General features: G+C 40.5%; 1 protein-coding gene across 2 annotated transcripts in view; it reads right to left on the bottom strand.

Annotated features, from left to right (window-relative positions):
* Window positions 1-15,756, bottom strand: part of GSR (glutathione-disulfide reductase) — a 72,326-nt gene extending 56,570 nt beyond the window's left edge. For both annotated transcript variants that reach the window (XM_077144432.1, XM_077144433.1), the window contains exon 1: window positions 15,442-15,756. In XM_077144432.1, coding sequence (XP_077000547.1) covers window positions 15,442-15,741 — 300 coding nt within the window. In that variant the 5' untranslated portion in view covers window positions 15,742-15,756. The remainder of the gene's footprint in view (window positions 1-15,441) is intronic.
* Window positions 15,757-16,451: the final 695 nt, after the last annotated feature.

The raw sequence follows: 16,451 nt of genomic DNA, 5'->3' as shown, positions 1-16,451 counted from the left end.
AAATGAGTGTCTCCACCCATTCTATGTGGGACTTGATTAGTTTACTAGAATCCTATAAAAGAGGAAGCTTTTGGAGAAAGGACAGAACCATGAGAAAGCCACAGCAGAATGCTGCAGAACTACGAAGCAGAGAGCCCACCAGCCAGCTACTCTAGGAGATGAAGAAGGAAAATGCCTCCCAGGGAGCTTCATGAATCAGGAGGCCTGGAGAGAAAGCTAGCAGACGCTGTCGGTTCACCATGTGCTCTTCCAGCTGAGAAATGCTGAACATCATCGGCCTTCTTGAACGAAGAATTTTCCTTGGATGTCTTAGACTGGACATTTCTATAGACTTGTTTTAATTTGGACAATTTCACAGCCTTAGAACTGTAAACTAGCAATTTATTAAATTCCCCTTTTTAAAAGCGATTCCATTCCTGGTATATTGCATTCCGGCAGCTAGAAAACTACAACGCTATGGAACTCCACTAAACAGTTAACCCTAAATTAAACCATGGGCCATAATTAATAGTACAATTATAAAAATGTGCTATCATCAATTGTAACAAATGTTCCAAACCAATGTAAGGTGTTAATAATAGGGTAGTATACAGGAAACCTGTATTTTATGCATGATTGTGCTGTAAGCCCACAACTTCTGTAATAAAGAAAATATTTGTATATTCAGCCTTATGACAGTCAGCTATCATAACCTACATCTTCAAGGTAGGTTATAATTTCCACATTGCTAAGTAATTGTTTTCAGCCTAGATGAATACAATAATCTACTGGGCAGCATGTTGCCCAGGTCTCTTTCAAAACATTCCCTCTCCTGGTGACGCCCTGCAGTCCAGTTCACACTGAAATGAATGGTCAACTAAAGAAGGACTTTGTCATGGTACTTGGCCCTTAACTGCCAACCCTCATTGATGAGACCGGCATGCCAACACCAGAGGAGTACGATTACCCTTTATAGAGAACCAGTATACTCAGTATGAAGGCGGGAACATGTTCTCCTGCATACCCTGGGGCAAAGGACCTTTAAGTCAGAAAGAACTTTTCTTCAAGTCGACTCTTCAGATCTCTGTGTGGGCAGAAAAGTGAACCACAGACAAACCTCCTAGAAGGCTCTAATATACTTTGGCTTTGGGCAATATTTGCATTTCTCCCCAGCCTACATTTGATCGTGAGAAAAGCATTTTATTTAGGTTTTTCAAGACTCTAAAAGCTCAAATTTAAGTTCATTTTATTTGGTTTTCTGCCCTCAAATATTTCTTTACTGCAGCAGGCAGCAAGGAATTAACTGAACTATACAGGTTATTCCTTTCTGTTCCCCATTCTACATGTCTAACCTAATACCCTACTCCAACAACTTTTTGATTGAGAAAGATTGGTTTAAGAGTGGAAAAGCTACACATCCCTCTCTTTGTGGTTTAATCACTAGTTTAGTAGGAGTTCTGGTCCTTACTTCCTCTTTCATTTTCAATACATTAAGGGGACAAGATCATCTTACACCTGAGCTGCTTAACCCTTTACTAATCAAGTGTCTTCAAAGTAATAAATTCCATTAAGGAAAAGTGAACTCTCAGACACACCAACAGATGTTACTCATCCTGAAAATATGTGACCAAGACAGGAACCCACTCCATCATATCATAGTACAGGGGGAAAAAGCCTCCTGGAAAAGGAAGACTGAAGAGGAGTCAGAAAATCAAGACAAGTAGCCACACCATATAGAAGCATAAAATTAGGAAACCAAACCTATCGTTGTCTGATCCTCACAAGAATGCAGGGTTCACTGGATGCATTCTAATGCTTTCAATGAGTAAAAATTCACCCCACCCCAGTTCCTGCTCCCCCCAAAGCCCCTGGCACCGTGTTGACTCATACATCTTAGAATAACCCATGGAGCTACTGGCTGACCAAAACCACCATGAGATATCACTTTACACACATGGGAATGGCTATCATTAAAAAAATAGAAAATAAGTGCTGGCAAGGATGCAGACAAATAGAAAACTTCAAATGTTGATGGTGGGTGATGCCATGTTCGCCATGTGCCCTTCCAGCTGAGAGAGAAGCCCTGACTGTGTTCGCCAGGCGCCTTCTCACTTGAGAGAGAAACCGTGAACTTCATCAGCCTTCTTGAACCAAGGTATCTTTCCCTGGATGGAAACCTTTGATTGGACATTTCTACAGACTTGTTCTAATTGGGACATTTTCTCACCCTTAGAACTGTAAACTAGCAACTCATTAAATTCCCCTTGTTAGAAGCCGTTCTGTTTCTGGTATATTGCATTCCGGCAGCTGGCAAACTAGGACAGTGGGAATGTGAAACGGTGCAGCCACTATGGAAAACAGTTTGATAGTTCCTCAAAAAGTTAAACATAGGACTTTCAGGAAGACGGCAGAATAGGATAGGCTGAGTTTACCCCTGTTCCATGGAACAACTGGAGAAGTGATAGAAAAATATCCTGAGAGGGTCTTCTACACTATATAGGGAGGTCCTGGATGAAAAAAACTGAGCAATTTGGATACAGAGAAAGGGGTGAGTGGGCTTCATAGGGACCCCACTGGGGACAAGAGACCGTGTCCTGGAAAGTACACTGCAGCTAGCTTGGGAGATCATCCCCCTCACTTCTGCAGCCCAGAGCTCCTTTAGGGAACCCGTGGTCCAGCAAATTTGCTTTCCCTACTCACAGACCATCCAGTTAGTGCACAGAGCCCACTACATCTCTTTCCATTGGAGGCCCAGGGCCCACAGGAGTGCTCAGGTAGGGAGGTGGGGATAAGGCAGCAAGAAATGCTGCATGTCATGCCCCCACATGGCAGGTCCTCGAGCTGCGCCTCTGCGTCACACCAGGCCCCGTGCCCCATGGCCATGCACCATGCTGGCGTGCAGGCATATCCAGGTTGGCTTTGGACCGAGCAGTTGAAATACCCAGTCCCACAACCCAAGGTCATTCCAGGTGGGAGCCTAGGGGCCACCAGTCCCATCAGGCCCACAAGCACAATCTCTGCCAAGGTGCATACTGCTCACCCCACTGTCCCTGGGTTGGTGGCCTGCACCAGGTCTCCATCCAGCTCATCCTGCTGTCACAGGCAAGAAGAGGGGGGCCTTCCAGGAAGAGGAGGCCCAAGAGCACCATCTGCTGGGAAGAAATGGAAAGTGCAGTCTGGCACACTTCTTGTCTAGCTTTGAACAGATCCTCAGGTAGAGTTGCATCCCTTGCGTGAGGTCTGGCCCTTGGTTTGGTGGACAATTACTGACAAATCAAGTGCAAAAGGAGATCTTCAAAGCTAAGCAAAGCAAATACAAAACCTTAGTTAACTAAGGGAAATCAACTTTCAAAATAACCCTATCAACATAATCAAATGCCTCAAAGTCAACAGAAAATGACAAAGCAAATGAAGACACAGGCAGATATGGCCCAATCAAATGACTAAATTAAAACAGCAGAGGAGAGACAGACTTTGGAACAACTAATCAAAGATGTTCATATAAATCTCCTAAAAAAATTCTACAGATTTGCTTATGACATGAAAGAGATCAGGAAGACACTAGGAAGAGCATAAAGAGGAGTTTGAAAGAATAAACAGAAAAACAGCAGATCTCAAAGAGATGAAAGACTAAATTAAAAATATACTAGAGATACACAACAGCAGATTTGAAGAGGCAGAAGAAAGAATAAGCAAATTAGAGGACAGGACAATTGAATTCAAATACACAAAAGAAAAAATAGCAAAAAAGATGGAACAATTTGAAGTAGATCTCACAGAAATGATGGACAACAGGAAACACACAAATACAAGAATTACTGCTGTCCCAGAAGCAGAGAAGAGTAAAGGGATAGGAAGATAAGTTGAGGAGATAATAGGGGAAAACTTCCAAACTCTTATAAAAGACATAAATATGAAAATCAAAGCCCAGAGAACCGCCAATAGAATAAATCCAAATAAGCCTATTCCAAGACATATACTAATCAGGCTGTCAGCATTGTACTCAACAGTGAGAGACTGAAAGCCTTCCCCCTAAGATCAGGAATGAGACAAGGATGCCATTTGTCACCACCATTCTTCAATGTTGTTATATAAGTTATAGGAAGACCAATCAGGCAGGAAAAAGAAAGAAAAGGCATCCAGATCGGTAAGGAAGAAGTAAAACTTCCATTATTTGTAGATGACACAATACTATACTTGGCAAATCCTGAGAAATCTACTACAAAACTTCTTGAGCTAATAGACAAATTCAGCAAAGTGGCAGGATATAAGATTAATGTACAAAAATCAGTAATGTTTCTATACACGAACAACTGCCTAACTGAGGAGACAATTAAGGAAAAAAATTCATTCAAAATAGCAGCTAAAAAAATCAAGTATCTAGGAATAAATATCACCAGGGATTTAAAGAACCTGCATATAAGCAACTACATAACATTGCTAAAAGAAATCAAAGAAGATCTATATAATTGGAAAGACATTCCCGCTTATGGATAAGAAGGTTAAATGTAGTTAAGATGTCCTTTCTACCCAAACAGAGCTACAGATTCAACACAGTAGCAATCAAAATTCCAACAACCTACTTTGAAGACTTGGAAAAGCTAGTTAATTCATTTAGAAGAGAAAGAGACCTCAAATAGCTAAAAATATCCTTAAAAAGAACAAAGTGGGAGAACTTTAAAGCTCATTAAGCCACAGCGGTCAAAACAGCATTAGACTAGCACAAAGACAGAAGTACTGACCAATGGAGGAATCAAGAGTGCAGAGACAGACCACCAAAGCTATGGTCAATTCGTCTTTGACAAGGCCCCCAAATCTCTGAACTGGGACAGAAAAGTTTTTTCAATAAATGGGCATGGGAGAACTGGATATCAATAGCCAAAAGAATGAAAGAGAACCCTTACCTTACACCATACACAAAAGCCAATACCATATATATAAGAACTTTTTTCTTCTTTTTCTTTCTTTTTTTGGATTAATGCAAATGTTCTGAGAGGTGATCGTGGTGATGAATATATAACTATGTGATGCTATTGTGAGTTATTAATTATATACCATGAATGGAATGATCATATGGTAAGAATGTTCGTGTTTGTATGTTGATATATGTTAAAAATAAAAAAAAGCCAATACCATAAAACTCCTAGAAGAAAATATACAGAAACATCTTCAAGATCTATTAATTGGAGGTAGCTTCTTAAATGTACACCCAAAGCATAAGCAACAAAAGAAAAACTAGATAAATGGGAACCCCTCAAAATCAAATGCTCTGTGCCCCAAAGGACTTTGTCAAAAAGGTGAAGAGACAACCAGCTCAGTGGGAGAAAATATCTGGAAATCATGTATCAGATAAATGTTTGATTACCTGTATACCTAAAGAAAGCATACAACTCAACAACAAAGAACAAACAGCCCACATATAAAATGGGCTAAGAAATGTTCTAAGAAATGATCATGATGATGAATATACAACTATGTGATGATATTGTGAATTACTGATTATATATGTAGAATGGAATGATCATAAGTTAAGAATATTTGCGTTTGTTTGAAATTTTTTAAAAATTAAAAAAAATGTTAAAAAAGATTCTTCAACTCAACAATAAAATGGGCTAAAGATATGAATAGACGTTTTTCCAAAAAGCAAATATAAATGGCTAAATTGCACATGAAGAGATGTTCATTTTCATTAGCTAATATGGGAAATGCAGATCAAGATTAGAGTGATATTTGCATTTCCCATATTACCCCACACCTATCAGAATGGCTGCTACTCAACAAACATGAATCTATAAATGTTGGAGAGGATACGGAGAAACTGGATCACTCATTCACTGCTGGTGGGAATGTATAATTGTACAGCCACTGTGAAAGAGAGTTTGGCAGTTCCTTAGAAAACTAAGCAACAGTAGCCTACAACCCAGCAATATCACTACTGGGTATATACTCAGAAGACCTGAAAGTAGTGACACAAACAGAGATTTTGTGTCTGTCAATTGTGTCTGTCACAATTGCCAAAAGATGGAAACAATCCAAGTGCCCATCAATAGCCAAGGAGATAAACAAAATGTGGTATATACATATAATGAAATATTAACGCACCAGTAAGAAGAAATGAGGTCCTGAAGTATAACAACATGGATGAACCTTAAGAACATAAAGCTGAGTAAAATAAGCCAGGCACAAAAGGATAGAAACTATGATTTCATTAATATGACCTTGATAAGGGTAAACTCAGAGGCTTATAATGTAGAATAGAGGGGACCTAGAGATACACAGAAGCTAGAGATGGGTCAATTTAGCTAATGATGTTGATCTTAAATATAAGGGAATGGAAAGAAGTGAAGGCAGTTCATTTGTAGGTTTATAAATAATATTACCAGATTGAAGGTAAACATTATTGAAAGTGGTTGTATAGAGCCATGTATTCCACCGATTAACACTACAAACATAAATAAGTTCTTGCATGAACTATTTCAAAAGGTATGAATCTTATACAAAGAGTCAATAATAGACAGGTGTAAAGGGGAAACTACTATTGCATGCTATGTCTATATTTAACAGTAAGACATCAATAGCACCATAGCAATACCAGGGGTAAATAATTGGGGAAAGGGAAAGAACAACAGTTAAGTAGAGGTTTGGATTTTCTATTTGGGGAAGGTGTATTTGTTTATTGGTTATTTTTCTCTTTGGAGCAATGCAAATTGCCTAAAATTTAGAGTGTTGATGATTTTACAACCAAGTGAGGATAATGTGAGACATGAATTGTTGACTTTGGACATTATTCATGATGCCCAAAGGATGGATAATAATGGTGTATATATATATATATATATATATATCGGGAAATTATGTGCCTACAGTAAGGAACAAAGTTGTAAGGTATGCAGCGAAGTGAGTGAACCCTGGGGGCGTTATATGACGTAAAATAAGCCAGAAAATAAAGAACACTGTATGGTCTCTTTTAGAAAATACTTATAAGAAAATTTGGGCCTAGATCGTAAGCTTTTATGGCAGACACATTTAGCCATATTAAATGTGATTAAATAATATTTCTATTATTATAATTATTTCTAGATTTTGAGAGGCGGTGTTATATATGTATAACCTGGTATTTCCTTAGGACTGTGGCTACCTGTGTGCTACCTAAGACTCAGAGCTGGAGTTCTACAGCTCTGAACATCAACACTGCTACATACAACAACTGTTAAAGAAACTGAAAAATAGATTAGGTTTCAATTAGAGATAAGAACAAAGCTGATCTGGTCAGGACTAAGGTAACTCAGAATATAGGGATAAGGAGAACACTGTCTATATTTTAGAACTTCATCTACTGTATGAGATCAAAAAAAGAGAGGTTTATTTTGTCCAAAACCTAAATTTTCTGTAGCACATATTCTAACTTGACCTGTCTGGATAGTTCATTTAAACAACTCAAACATATGGAGCCCAGAATGGGAATGAGGGTTTTTAATTCTCTATAGCTTAACATAATACCTGGATACATCCCAGAGTATGTTGGGCAGATAATTAAAAAGTATTGGCAGGGCGGGCCACGGTGGCTCAGCAGCCAAGAATGCTTGCCTGCCATTCCAGAGGGGCTGGGTTCAATTCCCGGTGCATGCCCATGTTAAAAAAAAAAAAAAAAAAAAAGTACTGGCAAAGTCTCCTGAGGGACTGCAGAAAACATATGGAATGATTAAACTTTACCACCAAGGAAATTCCTAATGCCATCTCAAAAAATAAGGGACTCTCAAGTCTATAGGCCAAGCTCTTGATCTTGAGGCTTGCTCTTATGAAACTTATTTCTGTAGCAGAGAAGCTAGGTCAACCTATAGCTATGCCTAACAGTTACTTCCAGAAAACCTCTTTTGTTGCTCCAATGTGGCCTCTTTCTCTCTAAGCCCAACTCTACAAGGAAAATCAATACCCTCCCTCCTACATGGGACATGCCATCCAGGTGTGAATGCCTCCTTGGCAATGTGGGGCATGACTCCCAGGGATGAGTCTGGCCTTGGTCCCATGGGATAGACAACACCTTCCTGACCAAAAGGGGGAAAAGAAAAGTAACAAATAAGGTATCATTGGCTAAATAGCCTCTCAATAGAGTCTAGAGGCTATTCTGGAGGCTGTTCTTATGCAAGCTTCAGCTAGATATTGCTAATTGGCACAGTTTGCCAAATCCCAACCAACATTATTCCTGTTAACCCTAAAGAACACTCAGGGCTCTATCTGAGATTCCACAAAAGTTTCACACACTAAGATTACTTACCAGAAACCTAAAACCTGCAGACAGCTCCTAGGCCAGATAAGTCCTGAAACCCAGAGGGGCCACCTCTCCAAGAATATCGGCTAGTTTCATCTCTCTACCCCATATTATCAACAGCCCTTTTCAATATGAAAAAGTTACAATGGGCATAAAAAAAATACCCCTAAAGATTGGGAGAAAGATCAAAGGAAGAGGAGCATAACAGAGAAGACAGGATTTAACAAATGAGTATGACTGCTGAATCATTTTATTAATATTTATATTATTCTCCAGTGTCTTAGAGTAGCTAGATGGAAAAACCTGAAACTGAGGAACTGTAACCCCTACCAAACTCTGCAATCTGTTCTATAAGCACTTGTTACAATGTACTTTGAAACTTGCTGCTTTTTTGTATGTGTTATATTTCATAATAAAAATGTCAAAAACAATTTTTTTAAAAAGTTAAAACATGACTCCCAGGGGTGTAAACCTCCCTGGCAATGTGGGACAGAAGTCCTAGAATGAGCTGGGACTCAGCATCGACCAAAAGGGGCAAGTGAGAAATGAGACAAAATAAAATGTCAGTGGCTGAGAGATTTCAAACAGAGTCAAGAGGTTATCCTGGAAGTTATTCTTACACATTATATAGATATCCACTTATTAGTTTATGGTGTATTAGAGGGGCTAGAGGGAAGTACCCGAAACTGTAGAGCTGTGTTCCAGTAGCCATGTTTCTTGAAGAATGTATAATATAGCTTTTGCAATCTGACTGTGTGATTGTGAAAACCTTGTCTGATACTCCTTTTATCTATGGTATGGGCAGATGAGTAAAACATGGATAAAAAAATAAATAGAGAGAACAAAGGTTAAAATAAATTGAGTAGATTGAAATACTAGTGGTCAATAAAAGGGAGTGGCAAAGGGTATGGCATGTATAAGTTTTTTTCTTTTTTCTTTCTTTTTCTGGAGAGACGCAAATGTTCAAAAAATGATCATGGTGATGAATACACAACTATGTGGTGATATTGTGAGCCATTGATTGCAACCATGTCAAAAAGGTTTGCATGTCAAGAATGTTTGTATATTGGTATGTCTATTCGTTGTTCATAATAAAAACATTAAAAAAAAAAGTTAAAACAAAGAATAAGCATCAATCCCACTTTTATGTATATACCCAGAAGAACTGAAAGCAGGGATTTAAAAAGCTATTTGTATATCAATGTTCACAGCAGTATTTTTCACAAAAGCCAAAAGGTAGAGATAACCCATGGTATATCAACCAATGACTGGATAAACAAAATGTGCTATTCATATACAACGGAATATTATTCAGCCATAAAAGGAATGAAGTTCTGACACATGTAACTACAGTGATGAATCTTTTTTTTTTTTTTTTTTTTTTTTTTTTAAAGGAAGGAAAGACAGAGAAGGAAGGAAGGGAGGAAGAAAGGGAAACATTTTTAAACATTTTCTTGTTTTATTATATTTTGTTTGTTTGTTTGTTTTTTACATGGGCTGGGGCCGGGAATCGAACCGGGGTCCTCCGGCACGGCAGGCAAGCACTCTTGCCCGCTGAGCCACCGCGGCCCGCCCTACAGTGATGAATCTTGATGATATCATGTTGAGTGAAATAAACCAGACAGACAAGGACAGATATTGTATGATTTCACTTATATGAAATAACTACAATATGCAAATTCATAGCCAGAAAGTACAATATAGTTGGGGAATGAATGAATGAATGTGGGGGGAGGAGAGAATGGGGAGTTAATGCATAAAGGTGTAGGGTTTGTTTGGGGTGAAGGAAGAATTTTGGTAAGAGATGATAGTGATGGTAGCACACTGTGAATACAATTATATCACTGAATTATATGTTTGGGAGTTGGTTGAGATGGAAAGATTTATATTGCATATATGTTACCACAATTTTAAAAAAGAAAGAATAAAGAGACGGTGACAATCAAAGGCAGGATATGCTCCTGGACTGGATCTGATAATGGAGAAAATGCTCAAAAGGACACTGTTTTGGTTTGCTAAATGCTACCAAATGCAACATACCAGAATGGGTTGGCTTTTATAAAGGGGATTTATTAAGGTACAAGTTTACAGTTCCAAGGCCACAAAAATGTCCAAACTAAGGCATCCAGATAAAAACACCTTGACTCAAGAAAGACAAATGATCTGTCACATGGGAAAACATGTGGCTGGCATCTGCTGGTCCTTGTTCCTGGTTCCACTGCTTCCAGCTTCTGCTGCCATTGGTTTCCTCTCTCAGCATCTGCCGGCCTTCACTTAGCTCCTCTGGGACATAACTCTGGGTTCCTGCTTGCTTAAGCATCACATGGGAAGGCACCCGGCAACGTCTGTTGGGATCTGCATCTCCAAACATCTATATCTAGACATCTGCTCTCTGTCAGCATACCAAGCATTTCCAAATATCTGGATCTCTGTCGGCCCTGAAACAACTGCTCTCCAAGTGTCTGAGGTTTTTCTAAAATGTTTCCCCTTTTAAAGAACTACAGTAAACTAATCAAGACCCACCTTTAATCAGCAGAGTCACAGCTCCATCTAATCAAAAGGTCACACCCACAACCAGGTGTGTCACATGTCCATGGAAACAATCCAAAGTTTCCACCCTAAAAAACAGGTCAGCCCCCACAAGATTGGATTAGGAAAGACATGGCTTTTCTGGGGTACACAATAACTTCAAACCAGCATAAACACCATTAGGACAGTTGAAAAACATAGAACATGGCCTGTATGCTCTATATCGATGATATTTTTCTTGATCTTGATTGGTGGACTTAAGCAGTTACGAAAGTGAGTGTCCTTGATCTCAGGATATGTACACAAAGTGCTAAGTGTTAGAGAAACATGACATATGCAACCTATTCTCAAGTATTCAGACAATGATAGATGGGTGGATAGATAGTGTGATTTAACAAATTTGGTAAAACGTTAAATAGTAAAACTGGGTATCTGTGTGGGGGCATGATGGAATCATCAGTATTGTTTCTATATTATTTTTGCAACTTTCCTGTAAGTTTGAAATTATTTCAAATTAAAAATAAAAGTAAATTAAAAAAAAAATACATCTGTGGGAACTTTACACCAGACCTTAGACCCTTAACTAAATGTTTTTAGAATAAATCAATGTCTGGTTCCTCAAAAGCAGAAATGAGAAGGTTCCCCCTACCCTTTCCTTTCTGAGAACAATGCTTAAATGTGTTCAGGTCATACCTACCTCTAACCAAAGTCATGGTTTCTGATGGGTGGGCCCCCCAGTTCCACAGTATACTAGACTTGCTTTGTTTTGTTTTTTAGGTATATGGTCCGGGATTCGAACTAGGTCTTCCGCATGGAAGGCGGGCACTCTACCACTGAACCACCCGTGCACCTTAGACTTGGTTTGTTTTTAACCACATTTTAGCTGACATTCAATTTGTTCCCCAGTAAAGTGAAAGTGCTTGACCAAAACAATATTTCCCAAATCCTTATAAGGATCTGTGTGCATCCAATCCTAATGAAATTAAAGCAATGGGGGGACTATGTAGTGAGTATTTCGTGACACTAACCCCATTCAATGTGAAAGACGGTCCTTTATTTAAAATTACAAGCTTCCTAATTTTATTAATATATCGCTCTTGATAAAGATGGCAATGATAGTAGAAAGCATTTTTTTTAATAGCATTACTCTAAAAAAATTAAAAGTTGGCAAACCTTACATCAGGAACCCCATTTTTCAAAACACTAGGGTAGAATAGCCTGGCTGAGAAACACTAGATTAGTGGATCTCCTAAATCACTTCCGGTTCTATCACGACATGAGGCTAAACTTTCACGGAAGAACTTAAAACAAACAAAGCTTGTATTACTTCTCTTTTACTTAAAAATAAGCTCCATGAGGACAGAGATTTAAATCGGCTTCTTTTGCATCTAAAAAAAGTACCTGACATATAGTACATGTTCAATCATTTTTGATGAATAAGTTAAAATGAATGAACAAAAATAAAACATGATCTCACCACCCAGAAATAGCTTCTACTAGAGGAAGACTAATTTGAACCATCCATGTGAGTTCATCCAAGGCAACTATCAAATTTTAGAGTTAATGTATTTTAGGGTAAAAATGGTTCCACAATCTTAAATTTCTATTTGGCCTCCCCAAGTGAATTTTCTCAATAGCACCACTTACCACAAAATCACTTTCATTGTACTTTGTGTCACTTATCTTCTCAAAACCCTATTCTATGCTTCCAAAAACTCTACACTTTGACCACACCCTACCCATGAGCTTCCCATACCCCGTTTCAAATACATTAGATTACATAACAGACCAGTCCCTATGTTTTTATCCTTGACCCTACCAAGTCAAAAAAAAATCATGCTCATCTTTTAAGTTTCAGAAAGTGTTACCTCCTTCCTGGTGTCCAGGCAGAAGTGGAAAGAAGTGGTAATTTAGACCTTTCTCTGAATTAGAGTACTTTGGGACTGTCAACATTTTATCTCCCCCACCAGAGTGTATATTCTTTGAGGGAAGGGATCTTTGTCTTACAAATGATTATCTTTCTCTTCTCAGTATGCCCAACCCAAGCACCTATATGGTTCAAGAAATGAACAATGAAATATTAGCTTCAGAAAGCCTCAGTTTTCCCTATACCTGCTTGGAAATCACTGCACAAGAGTTTATTATTGCAACTGTGGATGGCCCAGATTTATTGCAAATGTGGATGGCCCAGATAAACTGTAATCATCAAACTTTCTAAATCCATGTTTTATCAACTGGTTCCAACTTTTAGGATATTCAACCCATAGCTGCACCCTGCCTTGTCATTCAAAACTAAAACCCAGTTTGAGAAATGCCCTAAAGGAATGCCATACAAATGTGTAATGAGGGGTTTGCCAAAAACATCAGTGCTTTTAGGGAAACAAAAGTTGCTCCTGTTAGCAGATATAAAACGAGCAAGGCCAGACACTGGAAGACAGCAGTAAATGGGAGACTGTTCTGAGCTGCCATCTGCTCACTCTGGGAAGTAGTTTATCTCCCAGTGTTCACAATCATAACCGGAAACTAAAAATGGGGTCAGCCCCTTAACAAATACCAGTGGAACTAGGCAATGACAAGAGATACCATAGGCAGATTACAACATGAACAGGGAAGGAGGAAATCAAAGAAAAAAAAAGAGACTGAGAGAGGACAACGGATCCATGTTCTCGAGGTGCTTTCAATCTGCCTTCTACAGAAAGTCAGATTTCTCCTAATCTAGTCTGTCTGGACAAGGGTGTCAAGGTGCAAGGTGATCATTAATAGGGATTTTTTTCCTTTTTCCTCATTCCTACTTTCAATTTGAATGTGAAAAATGAGCACTGGGCATTGGAGTCAGCCCCTTCATAGACTTCAATTTTTCGTTTCAGTCATTTCATAAATGGTTATCAAACAAGGTACTTTGGTTATTAAGAAAGGTATTTTATTTGGTTATTTTAAAAGGTATTTTGTTCAAGTGACAGGAGGTAAACAAACAGATAAAATCCACCCTTGCTCTTAAGGGATTCCCTACTTAGTAAATTTAAACATGGGTCTCCAAAGGAACTTGGAGAATTCATTCTCAATCCCAGGTGACTGTTGGCTACATTATTTTAATATTCAACAGCAAGCACCTGGTGCTCACTTTGTACTAGAAAAGGCCATAGAAATCATTTGAGAACAAAAATGTTTTAAATATGAATAAGTTCTCAGTCTCAGGATTCACAGCCCATTTCTGTTGCTGTTGTAGTTTTAAAATTCATCCCTAAAGATTGAGAAAACCTTCCCGACCAAAAGGGGGAAGAGCGAAATGAGACAAAATAAAGTGTCAATGGCTGAGAGATTCCAAACAGAGTCCAGAGGTTATCCTGGAGGTTATTTTTATGCATTAAATAGACATCACCTTGTTAGTTAAGGCGTAATGGAGAAGCTGGAGGGAACTGCCTGAAAATGTAGAGCTGAGTTCCAGTAGCCATGTTTCTTGAAGATGATTATATAATGATACAGCTTTCACAATGTGACTGTGTGATTGTGAAAAACCTTGTCTGATGCTCCTTTTATCCACCCTATTCACAGACAAGTAAAGCATATAGAATAAAAATAAATAATAGGGGGAACAAATGTTAAAATAAACTTAGATTGGAATGTTAGTGATCAGTGAAAGGGAGGGGTAAGGGGTATGGTGTGTATGAATTTTTTTTTGTTGTCTTTTTATTTCTTTTTCTGAATTGATGCAAATGTTCTAAGCAATGACCATGATGATGAATATGCAACTATGTGATGATATTGTGAATTACTGATTATGTATGTAGAACAGAATGATCATAAGAATGTTTGCGTTTGTTTGTTGTTGTCTTTTTAAAACAAAATTTTAAACTAATAAAAAAATTTAAAAAGATAAAGAAAATTAAATGCAAAAAAAAAGGTACAAATCATCCCTAAACAAGATAAGAAAAACAAAAGCAAAAGGTCTGAGACCTCATGCAATAGTCAATCCTTCATCAAGATAACCTGTATTCCATGGTTTTCAAAATTGGCTGCAACTCTGAATCACCTGCAGAACTTCTAAAAATCCCGAAACCCAGCGGCACCACCGCAGCACAAGTTTTTCAAACCTCTCAGGTAATTCTAACCTGCAGCCAAAGTTAAGAGCGGCGGCAATAAAACCCCTCTGCCCTTGAAACTGAAGTAAGAGTACTGGGGACCGCATGCTTCAAGGATATACAACACTGCCCTCCACCTCCCCGAACCTACGCGCGCGCTGCAGTTTTCCCAGATGCATTTTTTTTTTTGTATGTTTTCATGGATCTGGTGACAAGATCAAACGCGAAATACAATCGTTTCTTTGCCACACTGAGGAGCGAGGATGCGAGAAAGTTCTTTAAAATTTAACAAAGAGCTACGACTTTTGTTCACGTTACTGGGTTGAATTCGGGGCTGTGGACACACAGTTCTCCTCCGAACGAAGGTGTAACTCCGGGGCTGCCCTTTACGCTCCTCTCGGTAAACCCGGTGGGGTCCCTGCCCGGGAGGTGCTCGTAGGTGGGAAAGCATTAAGCGCTGTCCTGGGGCCCGGTCCTCTCGGCCTGGACCGAAGGGATCGCATCAGGAAAGAGCACGAGCTGTTAGCGGAGAGATGAGAAAGCCAGGCAGCGGGCCGCCCAGCGCTGCGGGGACCCGGTACTCACGCAAGTGCCGCCCAGCTTGTGGCTCTCCACCACCGCGGCCCTGGCGCCCAGCTCGGCCGCCCGGCGCGCGCTGGCGAGCCCGCCCGAGCCGCCCCCGATCACCAAGTAGTCGAAGGAGGTCACGGCGGCGGGCGGCGGGCACTGCAGCCGCGACTGCTTCCTGTGCGCCATGGTGCGGGAGGAGGCGCGCGGACCGCTGGCTGGCGGGAGCTGCCGCTGCGGGAAGCCGGGAAGAACGCGCGCCGCCCGCCTCGCTGCCGCGCCCGCGCCCGCGCTCAGAGCCCGGGGCAGCAGAGCCATGCACGCGGAAGTGGCGCGCGGGAGCGGCGGCCCGGGGGCGGGTCCCGGGGGTTATAGGGGACGCGCGCCCGAGGCCAGTGCACCCTCACGGTGACTAAGCACCTTGAGGAAGTGGGAGGGGAGGGACCAGGCTCCGCGGGTCGGAGAGGGGGAGAGAAGGAAGGCGGGCTTGCGGGAGCGGGGCCCCCTCCCTGCCCCGCCTCCCTGCCCGGGAGCGAGCCGGCCTCCCGCCTCCGCCTTCACCCCCAGCACCTGGATCTCCACACCCTGAATGTGCCTCCTGAAGGCCTTGTGGAACGGGGAAGAACGACCGCCCTCCGGTGTCACCCTGGCTCCCTCAGCGGGCATCCCGCGAGTTGCCAATGGCGCCCACTTCTCTGGGAAAAGAAGTTTGCCTTCTGCTGGGTTTGCGGCCTGATTTTCGCGAAGACTGAGCCTTAGACCACCTGGAGTGTTGATGCCTGGACCCGACCCAGATCTGACTCAGAATCCCGGGAATGCACAATTTAAACTACACCCTCCTCCCCATCGGGTGATTCTCAAGCACATTTAGTTTGAAAACTATTGAAATAATAGGTTGAATCCGAATAATGATTTTTGTGATCCGCAGATGAAACATAGAAATAGGGTAGAAATGGAGACACGAAAGCATTTTCTTCCCAAGCTCTGGCAACTGGGGTGTCCTTTTGGAATAACTGGAATTAACGACT

Source organism: Tamandua tetradactyla, chromosome 26, assembly GCF_023851605.1.
Source record: "Tamandua tetradactyla isolate mTamTet1 chromosome 26, mTamTet1.pri, whole genome shotgun sequence".
Lineage (NCBI taxonomy): Eukaryota > Metazoa > Chordata > Mammalia > Pilosa > Myrmecophagidae > Tamandua > Tamandua tetradactyla.
This window is presented reverse-complemented; position numbering and strand designations above follow the sequence as displayed.